Source organism: Anas platyrhynchos, chromosome 1 (assembly GCF_047663525.1).
Source record: "Anas platyrhynchos isolate ZD024472 breed Pekin duck chromosome 1, IASCAAS_PekinDuck_T2T, whole genome shotgun sequence".
Classification (NCBI taxonomy): Eukaryota; Metazoa; Chordata; class Aves; order Anseriformes; family Anatidae; genus Anas; species Anas platyrhynchos.
In genome coordinates, this window is record NC_092587.1 from 138,584,115 (window position 1) to 138,609,941 (window position 25,827).

Here is a 25,827-nt window from a genome sequence, read left to right on the forward strand (position 1 = left end):
TACCATTAAAATGAAAACCCTCACAAGTGTTGATAGTTACAGAGAGAAGAACTCTATGAAGTGTGTGGCCACAGGGGATGCAGTCAGACATGCCCCTGCTGGTAGAACACTTTGTTTCTGAAGTCTGAAGGCTCCTTTTACCTACACGTGTTTAAGTTGTCATATTTCTGATACCCTTCACAGCGTAACTACTCTGCCTGATCCTTGTTCTGTTCAATCCTTCCTTTAAAATCCTGGCTTGAAAGCTTGAACGTAATGCCTGTACTGCCCAGCACCACCAGCTGAACACAGATCTGAGCACGTGTTCTGACCAACATTCAATTACATGAAAACCAAGGCCAAACATAAGGGAGGATAAGAAACAAAACAAACAAAAAGCACTGCCAAAAAGAAAAACGCAAGCCCTGGCCTGGTATATTAGCATTGACCTATAGACTCTTTACAGTACTTTAGATGGGCTGGGTGGGTTAGGAGGAAGGAGAGTGGCTGAGGGTCTGTTTACAAGGGTCCACTCACTGATAAATATACTCCTGGCCTGGAGGTGATGTGATTACTGAATTACTTGGTGCCCAGAGTGCGGCAAGTGGGCACTCACAGTATGCCTGTACAGTGCCAGAAAGTACCTGGACATACCTGAATTAATCAGAATGTCAGGTTCCCTAGGAAGGATTAAAAAAAACACAGAAAAGCCACCACTTGAGCCAGCATGCACTCTCATTTGTCATATTCTCCTCCCTGTGGCCTTTGGTTTCCAAAAGTGTGTTCCCCAAAAAACTAAAAAATCCAGTCCTAAACTATGAAAGTCCAGAGAACTCCATTCCAACTACATTCAGAAAGGAGATAATTTCTTAAGGAGCACCGCTGAAGCTACCCACTGTTAGAAATAGTGGTTTTGCAATAGAGATTGGAAAACTGAGTGTAGAGCAATGTGGCATGAAATGGTCAATCTCCTCTGTCCTGTAGAACACCTGATTTGCTTACAGGCAGCACTGCACAAATTTAAGGCCATAACAAGTAGCTGACTGCATGTGAGTTCTGGATTTAACCCTCAGTGCCTTTCATAGGCTGCACTTCTGCTTGATTCTGAAGACTACTTCTCCCTTCCTGCTCTGGTTAATTCCATGTTTCTTATAAACTCCAAAACATGCATTTTCTTTTTCTACACTCCATGTTATCTAGTCTACTTCTTTCCCCTCCCCTAGGGCTTTTACTGATGACATATTAACACTGGGACCTTCAGGGTAGGGATACAGTTCTGTGGCCAAGAGAAGTTGACCATCTCATTCAGGTGATAACCTTCTCCCAGATGGAAAGGAAGATGTGCCAGTCTGTGAGCAACCACCTGGCATTTCAGGGAAGCAAGATATAATGTCTGATTCTCTAACATTCCCCTGATGTTCTCCTTGATAAATGCTTAGTCTCCTCAGCTTCAAAAGAGCAACGTTATTTATCTGCAAAGGTAGGTGAAGAGGGAAGAGAGACCAGGGAAGGAAGCATAGAGGTGAAGTAACTTCTCCAGCATCTGAACAACACTCAGTGCAAGTTCTGAAGTAGCCAGATTCCTATCAGTGAGAAAAACGGCTTAGGGCTGAGATGCTTAGTAGAAATAGATAGATGTAGTCAAGAACTGTAAAGTATTTCTTTGGTACTATATACAAAGAGCTATGTAATTTAACTCCTTTCTCTAAAACAGGATTTATGAAAGTTTGTGGAGAGACAAAAGGAATTACTTTGGTAACAATGATTTTCCAGTGCTGTAGGCTATGTCTGACCTCTATAATTTTACAGCAACTGACATGGGGACTTTGAATGATTACTTTGCCCCACATTGGCATAACATAATTTACTTCAACTGAAGTCAGTGATATGAAGACATAGTGTACAAAGTAAAATTAAAAAAAAAAGTCTGAGAATGTCTTCCAGATGTTGATATGGATTGGGGAACTGTATTAAAGCACTTTTCCATAAGATATTAAAGATCAGCTGAATCCAATATGACAAACTAAGTAGGAGAGAAAAATGACAACTCCATCATAGAAGCAGAGACGTCTATCAAATATGATCTTAGTAAATACTACAGAAAAACAAAGTAGTATCTATAAAAAGAAATATAAAGTACCCTTCTTTCATAGCATGGCATAGTGTTGTTTTTTTTCTGGTGTTTTTTTTTTTTTCCCCTCTGGAATTGTTGTAACATGTAGCTGTGAGACACAAATAATTCTAAAGGGAAATACCCACAGATAGCTCTTACTTACATCTAAACTTACCCAAAGGGATGACCTAGTAAGTACATCAACACATATGCCATCACAAAATAGTGGTCTGTTATAATCAGTGGTAGAAGTTCTCTCTTTAAACTCTTTTCAAAAATTTAGCAACAGTAAATTATCTTAGGTGGCTGTTTCCAGCTTCCCCTGTTCCCAGTTTATTCTGAACTACGTGCAAGGTGCAGTAAATGTAAATGATAAGTTATCTCTGATTTCTGTCACACAAGCTGGACAGCAGTTGGGCTACAGCCATTCTGATCTAAAGCTGCAAACAAGACATAACCATAAATGGTAAAAAATATTGGCTTGAAATAACATTATAAAAATTAAAAAGAGATTTAAAAAGAAAATAGCTCAAAATGGTTATATGTTATACATAGGTAATTACTAGCTCGTATCTAAATGTATTCCTATATGTATGAGTACTGCCCGTGAGACACTTCATTCTATCAGATTTCACTGGAGATAAGGTATTTGCTGGTTTGGGGGAGAAAATATCTATTTACACAGGCAAGTCCTAGTGCCTTCTTCTCATCACCAAGGAACGTAACTTCTATGATCACACTTTAGAGGCAGTAGATGCACGCTCTTCTCTTGCTGTGCCCTACTTTTTGATTTTAATATACCTTTTTTTTTTTTTTTTGATTACTCCTCAGAGCCTGTGGCTTAAGTTTTCCATATGCATGTATTGGATGACAAAAGAGGTAAGTTTGTTCACAAGCCTGCCAAAGACCTAGAGCTAGCCTTTCCGTCTCTTTGTACAAACTATACACACAAACTAGAGTTTAGCATGCCAAATTACCTTCACATCTTCCCATGAGAATTAGTATTTAGAGGAAGCTCACTTGGAAATGAATGTGAGCCAAGGACACTTAATCTCCACTCTCACAAACATTTGTGTGCGCTAACCAAAATGTAACATAATGCCTTTTCGGTGTCCGTAGATACTTTTCCTCCCTGTGCAGAAAGGAGTACTTACTTCCAATATCTGGCCGTAGCTTTTTGTCATACTCTCGCAATAGCTTGTTTAGTATGAGAGTCACATCTGTGTCCTGTGTTTTTGGAGCTAAAACCCATTTTTGGTTGGTTGTTCCATCTTCATATTCATCTTCTTCAACCTTTCTGGAACTGCAATAACAAATCAAATAATAGATATTATTTTACATAACTACAAAATGAGAATTCACATTCTGAGTACATCTGCAGAGTCTTTTTAAGAAGTTCTAGATTTCTCCCTTGGTTTTGTCTATCTACCCACTCTTAAGCTGTTTTTACAACAGGATGTTCCCATTAACAGCTGATGAGTATCTGAGGATGGGTCAAAAGTGAAACTCATTTTGAAGTTGTCTTCTGCCAGTCTCTCAAATAAGTAATTATCTGTGCGTTAATACAGCTATCAGAATAGTATTTAACATCCTATATTTTAAACAACCTATCCCAACTGCATAGTTACCCAATACATTTACAATACACTCTTACAAGGAGCAAACATCTGCAGTATTATTTTATGAATCCATCAAGACAACTGATCCATCTCTTGCACAAAGGCTAATAAGAGTATTAAAAATTCAGACCTTTTAATACTTCCTGATCATTTTATCTTATTAATAAATTATTATATTCTCAGTGCCTGAATCTCAGAGTTTAATGTATTACAAGGCTTAGAATTAAGAGCTTGCTCCTTGAATATAAGATGGATTATCACAAGCACACAAATACATTTCATAAATTAATTGGAATTTCAGAGTCTCCCTGCGGTTTTCATGACATTTTTAAAAAACAGCTCTACACCAAGAGTTATGACTCTCTTTTCCTTCACAGGTGGATTACTTTTATTTTAAGAGAATGGTAATGCAAATGTGGTGAAACTACAGTTGCCCAGGAATCACAGCTAGAGCTACTTTCACACGTGACTAATTTCATTTGTGCAGCTTTTTTTGTGCACGAACAGTAAAATGTTGATTTGAAGATGTATCCTTTGGTATCTTAGAAACCAAATCTGTTTGATCTCTCTCGCTGGAGAAAATCCATTACAGTTAAACTGAGATGAAGTTATTGGGAGAAAAGGTAACCTCAGTGGCAGAACCCACAGCAGTAATCATCTATTGCTTGGACCTGCAATTGCCCTGGCAATGTGCTGTTATTTTGCATATTAGCCACAAATCGCTTGATATGACCTCACAAATTGCAGGTGACCTGGGTACAATTTCTTAATAATTTTTTGAAATCTAGCCCCTAAGAATCTTGTACTGAGAGAGCTCATATAACCAAGTTCCAGAAGTACATAAAACTTGGGGAAATATTTGAATAGATGAGTTACTTCTCTGTTAGTGAGTTGTATTTTTTATAACTTGATCTTTTTTTTGTTGGAATTCACACAATGAGTATTTAAAAACCCTAAGAGGATCCTTTGTTTTTTCTTTTCTCCCTCAGGTTCACAACAAGCCATATGTTTTAATATTGCAGTTCCGGGACCATTCTCAAAGGAGGCACCATCTCCAAGCACACACAGTTGATATTCCACAGCTGAAACACTGCAGTGATGCTGAATTGCTGATAGGAAAGGAGTACACGATCATACATCTTTTTCTGCTACACTCACCACAACTTTACTGGAGACATTCAGACTGCACGTGGAAACAAGAATCGAGTTCATGTAGGATCATGATTCCCATTTCAGGGAGCAGCTTCTTTATAACCAGTTGCTAGTACGATTCTAGGCACTAACAGAGCTCTTAAATCCCCTCAAACTAGCAGCTTGCTTCCTAGAAAGCACCTCCAAGTGATGTAAATTCCTACCTACATCCCAAATTAAGACTGGGGGTGGGAGAGGTTTCACAGTGAATCAGACCAACACAGTAGATAGACATTTTTCAAGGTGTTTTGTTCTCCTCCTCAAGAGTTTCACTTCTTTTGCTTGCCTCTGTGCAATTAGATTCTTGGAAGGCACCTGAGGTTGCCGTTTCCCCTGTAGCCTTACTGGGGACTGCCAAACTCCCAGCTTGTTCCTGCTGTCCACAGAGATGATGCTGGGCCATTCCCAAAGGGTGAGGAAGAAGGGCTACACACCTTCCCCAACCCCCCCCTCAGGGGCCACCAGCTTTGACCCTATGAGGAGACAGAGGAGGCAGCAAGCAACCCACCAAGCAGAAAGGCTTTTCCCCAAGAGGCTGTAGGGGAATGGGCTTATTTCATGGGTCAAGAGTGCCCAGGATCTGCACTGGGGGTTGCCACGAAGCAGCTTTGGGTTCCTGTGAGGACTTGGGAAGGGCAGAGGGAAGGGAAGGGAAGGGAAGGGAAGGGAAGGGAAGGGAAGGGAAGGGAAGGGAAGGGAAGGGAAGGGGAGCCCTGCCCGTCCCCAGGCCCCTCTCCCGCCTCGGGGTGCCGGGGCCGCTGGCAGCGCCCAGGACCCCTGGGGGCCGTTTTGCCCCGCGGGGTTCATGGCCGGCAGCGGGCGAGGCGGGCAAGGGCAGCCCCGGGCGCGCTGAGGCGACCCCGGGCCCCGGCAGCTGCAGGCAGGGTAAAACTTTCTGCCGGGCCGGCTCGGGGGGAGCCCTCTCCGGCCCCCTCCGCCGGCGTTTGGGAGGGAAGCCCCGGGACGGCGGCGGATGGGAGAGCGCGGTGTCCGCACCGGGCGGCGAGCACCCCCAAACTCCGGAGAGCCGCCCTCGCAAACCCCGGCGCGGGGAGGAGAGGAGACGGAGGGGTGGGGAGGCGAAAAGGGAGCGGGGACTTACCGGGCGTGAAACACCGAGAGGAGGAAGAAGACGGCGAGGAGCTTAGCGGGCATGGTCCGGGCAGAGCTGGCCAGGTAAGGGGTGTAGCGGGACCAAGGAGAGGCTGCGGGAGGCTCGCATGCGAACGGCGGCGAGGAAAAGCTCTGAGTCTCCCCTCCCGTGTCTCCGCAGCTTTATACCCTGAAGAAAAATACCCCCGTTCACACTGCTCCGGGAAGGGAGGGGGGAGTGAAAAAAAAAAAAAAAAAAAAAAAAAAGCCAAAGTGGGCTGGGTAGGGGGGGAAATCCCCGTCGGAGAGCCCCTGCCGGGGCCAGAAGCAGAGCGGGGTCTCGGCGGTGTGAGCGAGCTGCGGCGCTTCCCGCACCCCGCCCGCAGCCGTCGGGAGCAGCGGGGCCGCCCCTCCCGCTCCCCGCCGTGCCCCCCCCGGCTGCCGAGCCCCGGCCCCGCCGGGGAAGGGGCGCTCCTCGCCTCCCCGCTCCTCCCCACGCACGCACACACCTCCCTTCCCTTCCCTTCCCTTCCCTTCCCTTCCCTTCCCTTCCCTTCCCTTCCCTTCCCTTCCCTTCCCTTCCCTTCCCTTCCCTTCCCTTCCCTTCCCTTCCCTTCCCTTCCCTTCCCTTCCCTTCCCTTCCCTTCCCTTCCCTTCCCCGCCGCGCAGAGCCCAACAGGTACCCCCCGCACCTTCCTCCCCTCCTTCCTCCTCCTCCTCCTCCCCGCTGATCGGGGGTGCCGGGTGCTGTGCCGCTGTGCCTAGCTGCTTGCTGCATCGCTACAGGCATCTATATGCGTGCCTACACCCGTATAGATCTATAAGGCAGAATGTATACATGTATGTACGTATGCGACAGACCGGGCTGCGTGGCTTTTTGAGGGGCATCGTTGGGATAAATGAGGGTTGTGTTTTTTTTTTTCTGCAGCAAAGTGTGTGCAGGGCAAAAAGAGTTTGGGTCTGGACATCGCGTGTCTTTCTGCTCCACTAGGATGAGATTTTTTGCGACTCCGGGTGTCTTTTCAGCAGGCGTCAGGGTGATAAAGAAAATCCCCCTTTGCTCTCAGGATCGGAAATGACAAAATTTCACTTACGCTGTGATAAGCTGGAAACAGAAAGCCCTGCTAAGGTACAGCGAGCGATCGTTTCACTGCGATAAGGAAGCCCAGAGGCACGCATCTCTGCCTCCTCCTCCGTTAAACATTATTTCCAAGTTCTGGGGGAGTCTTTTTTAATTAGGACATTGCATTAAGGAAAAAAGTTCCGACGGAAGATGCATTCCTGCTTCTAGCCCAGCTTCCACGCCTAGAAAAGCTGCCCAGAAAGCGCTTGCTGTTCCCCAAGTTATTTCACGAAGAAACGAGCCCAGCTTAGGGAAAATCCGCTGCGAGCCGGCCAATTCATTCACAGCCGTGGTGCACTTTCCCTTTCATTTATTTATTTATTTATTTATCACCCTAAACTTCTCCTCGCTACATCACACAGAGATCCTTCGGGGTTGACCGCGGCTACTGGCCACAGGACGAGCGCCGCTCGCCACCGCCGGCGGAGCAGCGGCCGCGGGGGCCCCTGGCGGCGGCGGGGAGAAGCGCGGCGGGTGCTGGGGGGGGCTCCCGGTGGGCACCCCTCGAGCCCCCGCCGGGGGCTGTGTGGGGCTGCCCCGGTGGAGCTGACCCCAAGGAGGATGGCAGTGAGTCCCGGGGCTCGGGCTGGTCTCCCGGAGTCGGTGATCTTTGCTGCCTCCTCGCCAGGGTGCGAGGAAAAAAAAAAAAAAAAAAAAAAAAAAAAACTAAAGAAGCTTGAGTTTTTTTTTCTCTTGGCCTCGGTGGGCTGTGTTGATGCCCAAGGAGTGCTTTAGCTCCGCCGTCTGTTATACTTCAGGCCTGTGACATTTCTACTTCTCCCTTTGCGCTCACGCTCACATCCTTTGCTCTTTAAAGCTCCCCCTGCCTTCGCTGAGGCTTTTCAAGTTGTGTATTCAGGTAAGGATTATGATTATCCAGCACATGTTTTAATAAAAGAACGTTTTATTACCCACTGTAACGACAGGAAAATGTGTATGCTCTGCAGAACAATAAAGTGGATCCATATTTTAATTTACTTTTCATTGCGTCTCCACAGAAGCTACTACTGTTTTTTTCCACCTGAGAGGTACCAAAAGCTGAAGCCTCTGCAGCACTTGTTGTTTGGGGGATCTAAGGGTCTTGGGAAGCTGCCATGAAGGAAACTAGTGCACGTAATAAAAGGGGAAATGCAGAGGGAAGGAACAGGTCCCACAAAGCAAGTGGCCCGCTTGTGAGAACCGTGTGCCCCCCTTCTAGCCCCGAGCACTTCCCTGCTGCTAGGCACCTCAGCTTTCCTGTGACTGAATACTGAAGGCAAGCCCTCATCAGTGGCTCTCTCAGCTCCTCAGCCACCCAGGAACAACACAAGGGGCTGCTTGGAGGTGTTTTGGGGTGTCGGTGACACCAGCCTGCGGTGAGTGGCCAGCTGAGCCCGGGTCCCCAGAGGCCAAGCTGGCTGATAGTGGCTGCAGCTCCACAGTTTGTTAACACATGTGTGACAAGTTATGCAGTGTTTTTCATCCTGTGTGCAGTACGTCATTGTGTTCCTCACCTATAAATGTAACCCATCACTGTCCAGCATGTTGCAATCTATTGGTTTTCCTCTGAAACTCTCAACATTTGTCTAACTGAAATAAATGACTTGGTATCTTCAATCAGCGTTTTGCTTTTCATTTTGTTTTTAGCCAGTGCCAATTTAAACAGCAACTTTTAAGACATGATGATTGTGAGAAGTGATAATTGCTTTTGAGGATGGCAATGAAAAAGCCAGTAATGCAGTACAGAATGGGGCAGTTACACTTTAGTCTAAATAAGTGGCAATCCAAGGGAGATCCTTCAGACTCCTTTGGGCTTCATAAAATATAACCTCTATTTTTTCTTCCCCAGAACTGAAGGAATGTCCTTAACAAAACAGTGGAAGATGCAAAGGTGGTAAGGTGAGGATGTCATCTGAGACACTGTAACCATGCTGTGTCCATACTTAAGTGTTTGTAATGAAATAAAAACATACCAAAAAAAAAAACAAAAAAAAAACAGGAAGAATTGGAGCAATTTGATCAAGCACTGCTTTAGAATAGTTTAGGTTTCTCTGAACATTTCAGTGTCAGTTCCAATCTGAGGAGCAAGGGCGTTAGGGGAAATATATCCTTATTACGAAGAACATTATCTCCAGATTTAAAAAACAAATAGCTGTTCAAGTGCTGCATTCATCTTGCCTGCACAAGCTGAATAACAAAGCAGCTTCATTGAGCTTTCTTGAAAGTTTAATTTATATGTTAAAGAAGATTTTTTGAAAGGCAAGATTATTTCATAAAATCATTCCTTTCTTACTTTTGTACAAATTCATTTAGTTATTCCACAGAGAGCACATTCCGTTTACAAAAAAGCAGAACGCAATTCAAGGTAGCAGAACAGGGTTAAGCTTTTGAAATACATTGTTGCCTAAATTCATCCTGGAGTAAGCTGGCACAGCTCGAATATCAGAAATAAAAACCTTTTCCATTGCATTTGATTTGTTCTTTCATTCTTAATGGGCGCAACTGAGGAAATTTGGCAGTAGAACAGCACGCACTTACTCTCCAGTGCTGAATTGTTGTAAGCAATCACTTTTCAACAGTTTTTCATGAAAGCACACAGGCAAAACCCAGCAACGAGCCATCCCTACTCATTAGCCTCTTTGGCCGTGACCAGGCTGTGAAGGAGATGCACCCTGCAGGGCCCCAGCTCCGCTGTGTTGGGGGTACCAGCACAGCTCCCCAGCTCCCGGGGGACTGATCTCCATCCAGGGGAAGCCCGAGGAGGCTGATGTACTTCCAGTTACCGCCCAAGCCTGCTGCAGGATGGGCCAAGGTGTTTTCTTGGAGCCAAGATCTGGGAAATGCTCCCATCTCCCACAGTTCAGATGCCATCGGTGAGTAATGGTCTCCCACGCAGACTGTTCCGCTGCTCGCAGCGAGTTTATTTAAATTGTTAGGTGTTGTGTGGCGTGAGGCAGTGGCATTTACGTATTTCAGCCTTGAATCGATCGGCTCATTGAAGCATCTCCCGAACCATGGGGCAACACCTACTGTTCAGGCAGCAGCTCACACTGGGAGGTCGTTTGTTCTTCTTCTGTCGTTTCAACTCTGAGCAAGGATGAGGAATGTGTGGGATCCTCTGAGAAATGAAAGACAGGCAGCTTCTTCAGGAGTTTTCAACGTGATTTAGCAAATCCACGGTAACAGAGCAAACCCTAACCACAATTTACTGCCTTTATCTTCAAACACAGAAAGCAATAGTCAACAACTGGAAATTACATTTATCACTGGAAGTGATAAAACGTCTCTGGTGTCATATGCCTTTAGCAGGTAGTTAATTGTTGGTTCTACACATCAGGTAAATTTCAATACATTGTCTATTAAATTAAAACAAAGGGCCCAATCCTGTAGCTCCTGTTTGCAGGCAGTTCTGTGTTCAGACTCTTCATACATGTAAAATTAGACTCTGAGCTCCTGGCACTGAGTCCAGAAATGGAGACCAGAAAGTGATGCTGAGACATTCAGGCTAAGAGTCAGGTTTGGGTCTGAGTGAATACAGCAAACATGAAAAAGCCTCTAAGGCAGACAGAATGGCTCTGGAGAAGGTGCTTTAAAGAGGGTTTTGATTTTCTCATTCACGTAGGGGAAAGCTTCAAATTGAAAGCTTTTTGTAGGAGTTAGAGGACAGTAAAAAGCAACTTCTTGTGATTCATTTCTGTTCTGGGATTTGTGAGTATTTAGATATCCTTTTACCACACATGGTCTCCTCTGGAGGTTCACAGATTGCTCATACTTTTCAGCCATGCAGTAAATACAGCCTCTGTAGAAGCATGCTGGTGCCACTGCCACAAGTACTGTGTGACCTAAGGGTCTGAGCAGCTATTGCTGTCCTCCAACCTTCTCTGCTGGAGGACATACACTGAGGAGCTTTATGGGGTTGGTACAAAGGTCTGCCTAGGGCAGTATCCTTTCTATGAAAGTGGCCAAAAGAAGAGATTTATTGAGAAGAGGCACTGAGTATATGTATATGATATTCCTCCCAAGTACTCCTCTAGCTTCTTGCAAGCAACATCTCAGGAAGGCAATATAGTTTCTGTCAATTTAGAGAATTGTGAAGCAACAGTCCCACACTCCAGATTGGACTTGAACCCATAGCACCCAGCTTTGGTCAGTGTCTATCACACTAATTCCTTAATCTTTCTCTGTTCAATAACAGGTATTTTTTTTAAACCCTACAACTACCTCATGTTCCTGTGGGGAAGGTGGGGGAACAATACAACAAAACAACTCAAAACTAAAACAAACAAAGAGCAACAAACATTATTATTGTTATTGTTATTATTATTATTATTATTATTATATCACAAATACCACCACCTTGTTTTTGTCACTTGAATGTTTGCTATCTGAGGGGAAGAAGTGTTAAATAACACTCTTACCATCCAAAGTAAAACAAACAAACAAAAAAACTCTTATTGAACAGAATCCAGCTTGCCTTTTACAATTGCAGATGTTATCATAAACGATAATGTGTGATAAAAATTTTTGAGAGCCTGTGCCACCTTTAGCTTGCAAGAATGATTGGGAAGAGATGGAACTTACAGGTACTGATACATACCTGCCAACAACTCGGTAGTTAGTGTGCATACTTTTGGGGTCAAAAAAAAGGCAAGTCTCCACATGGACTACCTCCTAATTGATCCTTATCAGTCCACCCACCATTCCCTGACACCTGGTTGAGCAAGATTAGTTTGGTGCACTGCATTGTGTCAGTGATGTCGTGAGAGTTACACCTCATCTGTCACTCTGGTGGGACTGGAAGCGGTGAGCTGTGGGCAGATTCCTAGCAAGGAGACTTGTCCATGGTCATATGGTTACCAATGTCCATGGGTATGCACATCCCATCTAGAAGCAATTGCTGTGTTTGCCTGTCCTGGACGCACGTTGGGCTCTCCTCTCCTTCTCTGGATCTTCATGGAGCCCTGCCCTGAGTGCAGCTCTGCACTCATTATACATTTCTGTGGACATAGGCAGGGGCAGCAGAGGCTGCAGCTGAGAGGGTCTGTCTTGCGTATACATGAAGATCTTCCCTCTGTCGGTCACCAGGTGTTTTTAGCTGTTTTGGAGGTGCACAGTGAGCAAACTACTGTGGATGGCCAGTGCAACATGTGTGCATTTTGCTGAGAAAACAGGAGGTCTCCCAGGCTCTCACCTTTTTGTGGGAGTAACCTATGTGCAAGAAAAGAAATAACCACAGGGATTTATGAAGCTTTGCCGCCCAAAAGGCTTTGCATTTTTTCACTGCTTTGATCCCCAAAGGACTGAATTAATTGCATCCAAATAACATCATCCCACTTTAAAAAAAGTGAAGTGAATGAGGAGCTACGTGGCTGATAAAAGCCACATGGGAAGCTGAAATTAATACAGAGATCCAAAGCCTCACCTTGCCTCAGGGCAGCCCTGTAACTAATAGACGGGCATGCCCCTTATGGGATCCTCCTTGCCAGCTACCAGGCACCTGCTCAGTCACCTGGCTTTTCCCTGGCCACTGGGAATCTGCAAAAGTCCAATTACACAGCAGCATCAGGAAAAAAAAAAAAGAAAAAAGGAATACACTCATGAGCTTTTTTCTCAGCAATGTTTAGGAACGAAGGGGAAGAAGAGATGACACGAGAAGCCCAGACAGCTCCCCAGTCCTGGAGTCAACCCTGACCTCCAAGTGAAGCAGAAACTCCACCCTTAAACAGAGACTTTGTGAAAGTCTGAGGAGAGACCAACATGCAAAAGGGACGTCTCAGGAAGGGCACAGGCTCTCCTCTCTGTCCCAAATAGAATGTAGGACTGATGCTCCACAGCAAAATAACACCAAATTCTGAAATATCCCAGTTCACTGTCTTCACTCCATATGTACCTTTCTGGGCAACAGTGAGGATGTATCATGCACACACATCTGCTTCATTGCATGCATTTATGCAATTCTTCTGGCTCCAGTGGTGATTTTTTGGTCTCTAAAATGATAACCAGTATAAGAATGACATTTTGCAATCAAGTGTCGAATGCATTTTTTATTTAAACATTAAGATTAAATTACAAAAGCTTCTGGAACAAAGAAAGATGCCAAGGAGAAAAGAGCTGAAAACTCAGATTGCATTTTCTCATTCATTGTGAAAGCAAAACACACTGGCAGCAGCAAGGCGTTTTATAGAAAATTTTCAGATGGACAGTACAAAGACCTTTCTGTCAATATTGTCACTGAAATACCTTGCTGTCATGAAGCACTTTTTTTCTTTTTTTTTTCTGATCACACTTCTTAGTGTTGTCTGATTGGTTTTCACTGTGGGAAACAAGTAATAATTATTTCAGAATTACTGTAATTCTTTACTGTTTATCTCTGCTAATATAACACAATCTTCTCAGGAAAACGTCCAAACATGAGCTGCTTTACCTTAATAAAATGTCTACTGCCATTGTCAAAAGTTTTATTTGCACAAATATGTTCCTAATCTATGTTAATTTCATGCAATATATCTCTAATTTTTGGAATAGATACTGAGAACCATTCAAGAAAATTTTCTTGGAATGCAAAACCCAATTTTATTTTATTTTTTAAGGGCAAGATTCCACCACCTTTATTTACACAAGTAGCATCTTGCTCTCCATGTTACTCCACTGCAAGCTAGAGACTCAAGGAGTGAAAATCAGCATAGCCCCATTAGGATTAACCACCTTGTATTAACTTCTATTAATGAAAATTGGGCTGAGCAGTTTTATCTGTGGAGTAATGCGCTACCTATAACCAGTAAAGGTGCTCAAACATAGCCCTACAGTTAATAATTTGGCACATTTACAACTGGCATTACTCACAGTAACCTATCAGATGACAATAGTGGAGCTCTTCTGTAAAATAGAGGTTAAGCCTACATTTGTATGACTGTACATCTGAAGTATAAAAACCACGATATGTAGTACACGTGAACAGTTAAAAAATATAACTTATTTTATTTGTAAACTATCAATGCAAGATACTCAGCAGCAAAGAAGCCATGTTCAATGTCTTCTGATCTTTTATCAAGATCTGTTGCTGTAAGTAATATAATTGTCTCCGAAACATCTGAGGTTACATGTAGAAACAATCAAGGCAATATTATTTGTACATATTATTAAACATGCAAAAAACTTCCTGAAGAATATTGCCCAAATGTAGAAAGTTGTCTGGATCTCAAATTTTCCTTGGTAACATCTGCTTTGTAAGTATGGCTCACATGTGGCTTTAGAGTCCTTCAGTTTATTTTGGAGAATTGGCACCTTTAATGACAGGCTCCCTATTCAAATATGTGGCCCAGTAGACTAAGTTAAAAGTTCCAAATAGCACTGGAAAAATTATCCGGGACATTTTGTCAATCTTACTGATGCTGTTGTAAGTCTTTTTGCTTTCGGCAGGCTTTTCTTCTGTGGACTTTGCTGGAGCAGAAGCTGTGTTTGAGATGACAGATGGGGTTGAGTCCTTTGGCATGTTTGGGGCGGGGGTCATCTTCCCAGTGCTGTAAGTATTTGTTGATTTATTTCCCAGCAATTGGCGCTCTTTTTTCTGCAGTGCAAAGACCAAAACGTTAGACCACAGAAAGAGAAAGTGGAAACAGGTTCTAAGGATACCAGACCCCAAACTTAAGCACTGTAATCAATCATGCTAACAAACGCTGGGGGGCTATTCTGACTTTGACTCCCAAACAGCTGTTTCTGCCTCCATATTATAGCTCTTACTCAGGCTAAAGCTTCCCTGATGTCAGAGATAATGAAGCAAGGCTGTCTGGACCCAGATCCCAGGGGGCATGTATGTTAGCAGCTTCTCCTGTCAGGGTGAAGCAGCCCTGCAGCTGGAGAGGCTGTTGCCCCCATGCCAGCCATGCCCTCTTGGTTGAAAGCAGCAGTGCAGTGAAGGGCTCAGTGTCTCTGCTAGCCCCCCTCCTGGCACTGCTCTGGCAGGATGCCTGCCAACATAGACTTTCTCCAGGACATCATTCGCTAAGAGTCAGTCCTATTCCAAAATGTTCCTTTTGGCTTGAAGCTCAAGGTTGTGTTTTCACAGAGTGCTCTTTTGCCTCAGTTTATCAAAGTTATTGTGGTGGGACCATGACCCATGGAGCTCAACGTGAGCCTTGCCATTTATCTGGGAGAGCACACAGAGTCCTCCACAGAGATATCTCTTATGGCTTCATAGCTGATTATCACAAATTTGGTCACTACATGTCACACGCACTCAATGCCCTATATTTTTTGGAAAACAGTCCGCTTCATATAGATGGCAGAGACTGACAGTCTACCTCTCTGAACAGAAGAAGGCATATTTCCTCACAAATATTCCTCTATAGGAAGGTAAGAGTATATCGCAAATTAACTAAACACCTTCTTCACAGAGAAGATGGAAATCCTGCATTCATTCATATGAACTATGCAGAGTTAGTGCTTTTTATTCTGGGTATTTAAAACACGTAAGGTAAGCACCTTGATTTTAGCAGCTTCCTGGGCTTTTTTGCCATCCCATGCCCAACTCCTCTTGGTGAAATAGTTGACTGTTGCAAATTCAATCAATGCAGAAAATACAAAGGCGTAGCAGACTGCTATAAACCAGTCCATTGCAGTAGCATAGGCCACTTTTGGCAAAGAGTTGCGGGCACTGATACTTAAGGTGGTCATGGTGAGGACTGTTGTTACTCCTGTAAAGGAGGAAAAAAAAGAGGCAGAGATCAGCTTGGTAGCCCTTAGGAGATTCCCAGTAAGTTATGAGTGGGCCCCAACTCAGTGTGATAGCTAGAAAGGCCACATGAAGTAAATCAGTATTTGCAAAGTTTGGTCTGAAAGAATGAGATACTTCCCTGAAAAGAAAAAAAAAAAAGAAAGCCTCTGTCCTCAGGTGTTTACTTCTCTGTGTTCAGGTTATCTGTAGTTACAGTGTACTTAAGCATGATTTTAAGGATAATACAAGCCCAACTGTTGCAGAAACCAAAATCCTACTAGCATTTTATCCTTGTACAATGATGCATGATATATATAGGGTGTCACTTGTCAATTGATAACATTATATAATAAATGATCAACCTGTTCAGCAATAACTGTCATAATAAAGTGCGATTATTGCTTTTATTTTCTCACACGGAGATTTTATCACTGAAATTGCTGACTTATTTATTCCCTTGACTATAGCTCCTCCCTCCACAGAAGTCAGTAGCTGACAGAGCTGCCACTAGTTCCATCTGTGGACAGATGCCTCCAGCAGGACAAAACTGAACTCTCAGTTATGCCTTCATGAATCTAAAATCAGCATCACCAGTCAGCAATGTGATGCTGGCACCTGTACTCTCCCTGTACAGATCGTGAATTGATTTTTTATCAAAGGTGCTGACAGATTTCAGTAGGCTCCTGTAGATGAATGGCTCTATTAAGAACTGTTGGCCAAAGTTTCACACACAGAGCTGCTCCCACTCCCCTCATTTCTCATCTAGTAGGTTTTTTGATTTCATCAACCTTCAGTTAAGACTGTTTATTTTTTTGCAATCTTCTAGTGATAAGTCGAGTAATTTAAGAGACCCCAAAGGATTTTTCCATGACAGCTTCTGTAGTAAATATACATTTTCTAAATGCAAAATCATATTAATTTGTTTGATGGTAATAGAGATAATTGTCACTAATTAACCTCTACATGGTTTTTCCCAGATAAACATCTTGAAAACACAGATAAACAAAATGTTTTGAAGTGAAATCTGTTTCAAATGCTTAGACTAGAGTATGTACTATCATCATATGCATAGCTTTTTGTTCTAAACCATCACATATGTCACCTGAGTGGAAAAAAAAAAAAAACAAAAAAAAAACGGAAATTACAACAATCTGATTCTTCTGTTTTCCATCCTTAACCCTCATATAATTGATTCTTATGCTTTTTTTTTTTTTTTTTTTTTTGAAAAAGCCCAGAAAGTGTTTTTAAATGGATTTTGAGTTTAAACTGGAAGAGAGCATGAGAACATCTACAACACAAGCAGAAATGAGCCCTGTGGTTTTGTTACAGAAAATCACATCCACAAACAAGTCCTTTCCTTCCTCCGTGCTGTGAGAGAGTCAGGTACTCACCAAAGACAGTCCGAGCAGGGACAGATTCTCTGTTCAGCCAAAACGACACTTGTGATAAGATCACAGTCATGATGCAAGGAAGGTATGTCTGGATGACAAAATAACCGATTTTCCTTTTGAGATGAAAATGTGCTGTCATAATAGTATATTCGCCTAAGGGGAGAAAAATGCATACATGGCTAAAATAAGAGAGGCTTACTGATTTGGGGGCTTAAGCAGGACAGCTACACCTCCTGTTTCAGGATACAATTCGGCCTATCTTAATAGTATGAAGAATATCTAGATTTCTGTACTATGGAATACAGAAGCAGAAGACAGTGACTGACTACTTCTGAACTGAAAACCTGCAGTCCTTTTATGCACCTGGCATGTCTTGATGTTCACAGGCATGAAATCTCCGGATTGCTGGCAGTGCGTGTTTTTGACCATGTCCCACAAACCGTCCTGTCAGAGTAACAATTAAGGCCATCTACTCTTAGAAACCCGATTTAGAAGCAGGGCTTAACCTCGTTAGGGACTTGTTAATGCCAAGCCATCAGTTTTCAAGAATGACAACAGGTCCAGACGCTCCTCCTGCACCACACTTTAGTGACTGCCTGTCCCAGTATCTGTGCTTCAAAAATTCATGCTTTTCCCAGAGATTTTAAGAGGTCTTGTTGATTGGAGTATCAAAATCCATCAAATTGCTTCTCCAGGAAAAAATAAATCCCTCTGGAGCATGCAGTTTTCGTAGAATTTTGTATGCCTTGACTCTTGGAAAGATTACATGTTTCTGGACAGACATTGTGCGATGTCTTGTTCACTTGGGCAATTATTAGAGTACTACCTTCATGAAGAATTCACTAAAAGCTGCTACAGCAGTGTTGAACTCCATGTCTTTTTTATATACCAAATTCACAGCATTGCCTTAATCTGGCTTTTGTCAGGCCCTCTGAATTTCAATACAAGCCTAAAAAAAATGCACTCCAAAACAGACAGACCAGCTGTCATCTTCCCTAACAGTTCAATAAAAAATCAGAACTTAAGCAGCTCTTTCAGACTGTTCATGTAAAACCATAGTTGTTACTGATGGCCATTCATTGATGATAACTGCTCCCCAAAGTCAAAAACTTGCTATCTGAGAACAGGCTACTGTTTTTCTTGGGAAAAATAGAGCTTAAACATAAGCATAAAAAACAACCAACCCCCTTCGAGCCCTAGCAGATCTCTACTTATATTGACTTCAAATTAATTTAAAAGCATGCATTATTCAGCTGGATGCTGATGAATCAGAGTAATGCTTGTTCTGAAAAGTGTATTGTCCTCTGAGAATAAAACAAATATAATTTCCCTTTTGACTTATGTATTTTTCAGATCCTGGAAATTTTCGGGCACATAACTCAAATTTTCTAAAGAACAAATTGAATGAAGACCTTAATGACTTGAGCTAAAGGATTAGCTATAATCTCTGTTGCAAGAATGGACTGTTACCTTCCATAGAGCAAACACTAAAGGAAAATATATAACAGACTGAATCTGTGTTGAGTAAATTGCATTAAGTTGCAGCCAGCATTGCTAAGCAGTTAGATTTGGTGGATTATTGCTAAGTGACAATATGGCTAATTAGCAGACGACAGGTCTACAGTGAGAGGTCTTCTGCAGGTATAGCTATCCTGAAGAGTTGAGGTAGAGGAGTTCTGTTCTTTTGGATGAAGTTTACAGACTCATTCACACTGAGAATTTTAGACTGAAAGACTGGAATAGCATAGAACTGCCTCACCTGACAGCCTGCCTTAATCTTTATGACTTCCTTCTAGAGTCTGATTTTCTGGTGAAATGCTTTCCTGACGAGGGATATGGGGATGGACAGGGGATGCTGTGAAACTGGGGAGAAAATCCCTGAGAAGCAACATCTAATTTCCTGCCATTTAGTGCAATTTTGAACCAGGGATGCTGAACATGCTGTGGTGTCACTTGCTCTTTATTTAGGAGCTCTCAGTTTGTGGATTACCAATAAAATATGCCAGGAGCAGCGGGGTCTACGTGCCTGTAATCTCCTTCTGAGTTGCTGCTGCACTGGGATGTGTTTGAGTCCCAGTGTCTCTGCTTGCTAAGGAGTGACGATGTGCATTATTGATTTTGACAGTATGTTTTTGGAACTAGAATTAAAAAAAATCTGCACAGCTTCAGCAGAGCAACAAGATCTATCTTTTTCTTTTGATGAATACAGAAAATAAATGCCTATATTTTGATGTTCTTCCATAGCTAATTCTTACCTTTTTGTTTTCTTTAACCTACCAAACCTCTTGTCTCCACTGAAATAATATCACCTGGTTTTGTATTTGCTCTTCTTCCAGCTGCTATTTTTTCCTATTTTCCCTGTTGCCCTTTTCAAAAATGCCTGCACTAGGAACATCCTCTCCAGCAGACTTGGGGCTGGCAAAAAAACAAAAACAAAAACAGAGCTTGTTTTTTAATGCCCTGGGACCACTTCTTGAAGTAATGTTAAAAGCTGCCTGAGCTGGCCTTTTGTTTAAAGAGAAGGAAATCCTGGCTCTGTTGGAGTGGCAAAATTCCCTCTTACTTCTGTAAGGCCACAGTATATCCTTAGATCATAAGCTTTCTTGAACAAGGGGTAATTTTTATTATAGGTTTCTGTAGCACTTATAGATGAGAGTCCTGCTCCTGGTGGGGTCCACTCACCACTGCAAAAACAATTCTAATCACAGATTTAGCACTGATGAAAAGCTCAAGAGTGCATTTCTTCCCAGAGCTATGCTACTGAGCTGCTGCTGGTCTTAAGTTTTTCTGATGCTTTAAAAGCTAATATAGTGGCTTTTTTTTGGTACCCAGGTAATGGAGTTCTGGAGACTGTGCTTACAAATTTTCAGGATCTCACATGCATTCTTCCAATGCCATTATGCTGGGATTCACAGGAGTATTTTAATGAGGATGGCCAGACCCTAGGCTTGTTTGGTTGCCATATATGCCTTGAATCAGTTTTATCAACAGTTCTGGCACAATCCTGATGTTAGGTCTGTGACACTGCAGTCCCAGATCATGCTGACATCCACATTTTGGTCCACAAGAGAAGCTTGTGTTATTTTGATAGTGCTGCACAGGAAACACTCATCTCAAGAAAAAGAAAAATAAATCAGACTTATTTGGTGCAGAATGAAGGGCTGATTTTTTACTGTATTATTTAGGCTTTGGATATTTCAGAGTTTGGGCTCCAGCTGGCAGAATTGAAAAGAGTGGGTTTGTGTTTTGTTTTGTGGCACTGCAGATCCTAAGTTAGCAATGAGAGATTCTGGGTCTGGGCAACAGAGCTGGGCAACCATTTGCAGAAACCAGCAAGATCCACGTGGACCCAGATCCCATATCTAAATGCTTTCAGCAACGCAACAGCAGGATGCACCAGATGTTGGCACTGCTGGAAGCAGTGCGAGATGTCAAGTATCTTCTCTTCTGGGGGAATAATATTTGGGGATGTTAGCACAAAAAAACACACCACACAGGTGGCATATGTCAGAGCCATTTTCTGTGGCAAAGCTAAAATGTTCCCGATTTCAAAATTGGTTGGTGAATTGGGAGCTCCAGGATACCTTTTCCGAGAAGACAGATAAACATAGCAGCTTGGGTACAAAATCAGCAGAATCCCACAGGACTGCTGCAGGTCCAGTATTTGAAATAAAAAAAAAAAAAAAGTTAGAAAGAGAAGCATAAATGTCCTGTGACATATACAAGCATTTTGCCTATGCAACTGCAAGGGCTGTGTATTTTGACTCGTGTGTCAAAAATAAATAAATAAATAAATAAATAAATAAATAAATAAATAAAGTAAAAAATCCCAGCAGTTGGATTCATGCAACAGCTATTTTTTTTTTTTCTTTTTCACATTCAAAAATGCAATAGAAGGAAGAAATGCCTTAGATGGCCATTCATAAGTAACCCTGATTTCTGGCCTACCACGAGCTTGATGAAGTCCAGAAAATCCATCGCGGACTGATGCTTTCCCGAGTGCAAAATCGGATTTTTGCATTTTGCTAATCCCCAGTTACAATCTGTGTCCTGCTCTTTGTGATCCACCCTGCAATCAGAATCCAGCCACCCCAGATGCAACCCTGGACATTAATATAAAATCTTGACATCGGAAAACAAGCATTTATTAGCCTAAATCTTAGTGTACAGGAGGGAGGAAGCTACTGGGCAGCACCTTCGGGCTTTGGAGAGTGCGGCATTCCCTTGGGCTGAGGACTACAAGGAGCTTTCTGAGGCAGACTGCAAGCTGGTGGTGGCCCGGAGCTGACACACTGGAGCACACGCTGCCAGGACTGGGTTGCTTTCTGGCTCTGAGGAGCAGGACAAGCTTGTAGGAGATGCCCCAGTACATCCTCTGGACCTTTTTTTTGGCCATGATGAAGGCAAGAGGGGAGCTGCCTTTCATCGCAGAGAACAACGCAGCTATGATGGTAAACTGGTAAGGACAAAGGTGTCTTTCTTTGCTCTTTAATGGGGGATAGCAATATATATTTGTCCTTTTTCTACCACGGTGGCTCCTCTGACTCTATCATCTCTTGACTTTTATATGTCTTTGCTTTAGAAACAGCTTTGTGACTGCTGAGTTAGGCAAAGGGAAGGGATGAAGCTCCACAGTGGTTGTGTGTTGTGGGTCCCTCGTACTGTCTGAGGCAAGCTTCCCCTTGCTTTGTCTTGTGTTTGGAGAGTAAGAGACAAGCTCAACCACCCCCTTCACTGGGCACATTTGGACATTTTGAGTAGAAACATTTATGTGCCTTGATGCTTTGGTCAAAGTAACCTTGTGTGTGAGTGTAGTACTGCCTGTTTTCACATCTCCTAAATTTCCTGTGGATAGTAACCAGTTCCTAACTTGATCTATACCTCATCCTCTACAATCCTGCCCTCAGCTCCAAGCCTGTCATTTTTCACCAGGGATGCGGCTGCATTTCCAGAAGACACCAGGCAATTAGACCGGCTTTGTCATTGCTAATTACATTTCTTCCTGCTGCAGGGTGCCCCCCATTGCCCCCCAGGCCCCGCAGTGGAAACCTCCTTTCCCTTCAAGGCAGGCTATGTTGTTCCTGCAGGCTGAGGAGCCCTCACGCTCCGTGCCACTAATGCTCTCAGGACGCGTGCATTGTGTAACCTGGTTAAGCCCCTGTCCCACAGGGCCCCTGTGACGCCTGTCACAGCCTCGCCCCCCCCGGGACCCCCCCACCAATGCGCGCCCAGGGCTGCCCTTGCGTGGGGGCCTTAAGAAGCAAGGGGGGGACAGTGCACGTGGGTGCCTGGGCTAGGATTAAACCTTCTTTGCCTCCCTAATGCTGCCACATCTGGTGCCTCCACGTCCAGCTGGGGAGGAAACGGGAATCCTCGGGGCTGGCGGCTCCTCTCCAGCAGCGGGGTCCCCTGGGCACGCTGCAGAGCCACGCCACCGCGGCCACCTGCCCTCCTCTCCCTCCTCCTCCCCCCACCGCGGCCTCATCGAGCAAATCATTTTAAAGCGATGATTGAAATGGATCAAACGCGTGGGTGGTGTTTGCCTCCCGGGGTGGTTCCTCCCACAGGGAAATACGCCAGTAATAGCGCTGGCAGCCTGGGCAAAGGCAGCTGCCAAGAAGCTGTGTGCGGTGTCTCCAGCGCTCCTGTTAAATAGCGAGAGCTTGGATGCATCTTCTGCAGCGGCTTTGTAAAGTACCTAACAGCCAGCACAGGGCCCTCTCTGATTTAAAACCTCTGCTAAGTAGCCAGGAACCTGCCTTGATCTCCCTAGCATCCCACATCCTACAGATGCATCCCTGTCCTCCCTGAAAAACAACCAGAGCCTTTCAGCAACCAGGGGGTGGAAATAGTCTGCCTACCTGTACTGGTGCTGATGTTTTCAGTTCCTACGGTCTGTCCCATCAGGTGGTACTGGTTAAGTCGTGAACCATCTTCTGCCACCACCACAGATGTTGTGGTGCTATTAGTCCACACATAGATCACTTCAGAATTGGGATAAGCATCTGTTGACACAGGGAAAAAGAGATGGTGATCAGTAAAAAACACCGTGTAATATTTTAGTGAATCCTTAAATGATAAATGGTGGGGAGAGGGAAGAATGGAGGAGTGAGAGTGAATGGAGAAAAACAAATAAAGATGATATAATCATGTTCCCATATGCCCAGCTCAAAAAATATTAGGTTGAAGCCTTCTAATATAACAGATGTGTGGGATGGTTTGTCAGAGGGTGGAACAGTGCAGGTATAAATATAATCCATCACAACCACTCGATTTGAGAGAGCAGCTCAGACCCATACTCACGTAGCTGGCAGCTCCTAAACCCCAGTGAGCTGCAGAAGGCATTTCTTGAAGTCCCCCCTCAAAAGCACTCGTGCACCTCGAGTGCCTAGGCAAGGGGGAGCTTCTGTGTCTCGTCCGATTTCCACGATAAAATACCAAGTGATGCTGTGGGCAAGCACGGGATCTGCTGTGTGTGCTGAGTTTGGGATATGTACACATGGCACATGGGTGAGGGGATGTGTGTGTGGGACAACTGCAGATGAAGGAAGCTGGGACAAGTGTGTGTGTCCCTCTGTGCGTGCATGTCTGTGACCCAAAAGAGCAGAGAAAGTACTGAGGGGTGGGATGGCATGAAGGGGAGCAGGAGCTGGGTGTTGTGCTTACTGGAGCAAACTGGCGGTGGTGCAGATACACCTGCACGCCTGGAGATGCGAACGTAACAAGATCTCTCTTACGAGCATTTGGAAGTCCTTGGAAATAAAGGCAGTGGCAGAACTGCCAACTCACTCCCTCCTCAGTAATATTGCTGTTATTTTTTAAAGCCTTAACACCTGGAGTAATTAAGCTATTATAAAAGAATCTCATTTTTCTTTTAGAAGTAGTGACAACACTGTCTTTTATTTTTATTTTTTAAGCTTTCTCTGCATATTAAGAAAAAAAAAAAAAAAAAAAAAAAAGGAGCTGACTATGCTTTTAAATATATTTTGTTTAATTAAGGAGATCTCACACTTCTTACCTGAGCACCCTGGTTATTGAGAGCTTTCGGGTAACTTTACTGCAGGCATGTTACATAGGCAGGAGTCTACTGTACTAATATCTGGACAACATGCTAGGCTTACTTTCCCAGTGCGATGTGAAATGCAGATAGAGCTTGAAGGAGGTGAAATCAAATACAAATATCTCACTTTCTGCACTCTGTAACTAGTAAGTTGGTGGTGCAGAATGTTTTCTTCTGAAAAAACTCATGTCCTACTTCAATACAATCTAGTAGGCAACATCTGGTGGCCTTCCAGATAAGAACTTGAAAGGCAAAGGCAGGCGGCTATCTTGAAGGTTGTATGTACAGTGTACTGTCTCCAACAGACCACAAGTTTTGGTTGCCAGAGCCAGCAAGCTGTCTCGGAAAGCAGTGATGCCACGGAGGACTTAAAAACTTTCCCAGAGAGCAGCTCAACATGAACTTCTGAGGCACTGCAATGGGAAAAATTTGCTAAGGCAGCCCCTGAATTCATACAACCAGGAATGTCAAGCAGCAACTGGGAAGACATCCTTGTTCAGGTTAGGAGCAGCTGTAGCACAATGAGCTGCAGATCACTTGGATGCAGCAGGGAGGAAAGCAGTACCTTGTTTTCCTTGTTGCTAATCTTCCCTTAGCATCTGTGGGAAGTGCTACCAGAGGCAGAATGCTAGGCTGGGTACACCTTTGATCTGACTTTTTACAGCTATTCTTACATTGTTGTCCACACTTTTGAAAATCTATGGAAATAATGACAGAGAAAGATGGTTCAAAAGAGGGTCACAAGTATCTCCAGGGACTGGAAAACAAGTGTTATGATTTGCAGCTTAAGGAGCTCAACTTATTTAGCTCACTGACAAGAAGCTGAGACGTGACTCAATCACTGAGCATAGATACTTTCACGCAGAAAAGAAATCTAAGAACAGGGTGGATTTTTCACACTACTGACAAAGGGAAAAGAAAAAAAATCAGTGCCTGAAAGATGGTTTCAGAGAGATTCTGATGAAGAATAGGACACAATTTCCTAATTGGGGGTTGGGGTGTGATTAAACAGTGGATAGCTAATCTTCCAAGAAAAGACCATGGGCTGCTGTCACTAGAAATATAAAGAGAGGATGAGATCTTTTTCATCATACCTCTGACAGTAGCTTGTTGCTGCTGTGCTCATTGCTGGAGCTAATCCAAGTTTTGGAATTTGAGAATCTATGAATCCTCCATCCTTATTAGCCATGCAGCCATGCAGGACTGCCCACACGCCTTTCATACGCTTGTATTTGTAGCTGTGGAGTAAAATTACTGTAATTACATCTCATGATCTGCTTTGAAAAACTACGAAGGAATTTCTTCCCTACTGCAAAATATTTGCATTACAAAAAAATGGTGGAATTTCACCTTTCCCTTAAGAGAAGAGATGCTCTCCTCATTTCAGAGATGATTACAAGTTTATAGCATTTTTAAGTAATTCCAAAGCTAGATCTGGAGAAAAGAAGTAGGAGGAGATGGATTGGTTTAAAAAGATGCTGCAGAAAACCCTCTTTCTAAAATGGGTTGTTGTGGTATATCTGGTATATGTTGTTCATATGCTGATAGCCCCAGTGAATGTTGGATT

At 43.6% G+C, this 25,827-nt stretch overlaps 2 protein-coding genes and 1 long non-coding RNA gene across 8 annotated transcripts in view; 1 reads left to right on the forward strand and 2 right to left on the reverse strand.

Moving 5' to 3' along the window:
- GABRG3 (gamma-aminobutyric acid type A receptor subunit gamma3) overlaps positions 1-6,533 on the reverse strand; it is a 333,357-nt gene extending 326,824 nt beyond the window's left edge. The window contains exons 1-2 of one of the 4 annotated variants that reach the window (XM_072030545.1): positions 6,005-6,533; positions 3,247-3,395 (exon numbers count right to left, since the gene is read on the reverse strand). In XM_072030545.1, coding sequence (XP_071886646.1) covers positions 3,247-3,395; positions 6,005-6,057 — 202 coding nt within the window. In that variant the 5' untranslated portion in view covers positions 6,058-6,533. Of the gene's footprint in view, positions 1-3,246; positions 3,396-6,004 lie in introns of those variants that run through there. The other 3 variants (XM_027446836.3, XM_027446825.3, XM_072030556.1) reach the window with 3 other exon arrangements.
- On the forward strand, positions 5,589-8,713 carry LOC140000546 (uncharacterized). The gene is made up of 2 exons (XR_011805593.1): positions 5,589-6,078; positions 6,923-8,713. It is a non-coding gene; the product is annotated as an uncharacterized lncRNA (long non-coding RNA).
- A 4,407-nt stretch (positions 8,714-13,120) lies between these two features.
- Positions 13,121-25,827, reverse strand: part of GABRA5 (gamma-aminobutyric acid type A receptor subunit alpha5) — a 56,759-nt gene continuing 44,052 nt past the window's right edge. For all 3 annotated transcript variants that reach the window (XM_027446805.3, XM_027446816.3, XM_072030533.1), the window contains 4 exons: positions 23,062-23,205; positions 17,201-17,353; positions 15,578-15,789; positions 13,121-14,663 (listed from right to left, as the gene is read on the reverse strand). In XM_027446805.3, coding sequence (XP_027302606.1) covers positions 14,361-14,663; positions 15,578-15,789; positions 17,201-17,353; positions 23,062-23,205 — 812 coding nt within the window. In that variant the 3' untranslated portion in view covers positions 13,121-14,360. The remainder of the gene's footprint in view (positions 14,664-15,577; positions 15,790-17,200; positions 17,354-23,061; positions 23,206-25,827) is intronic.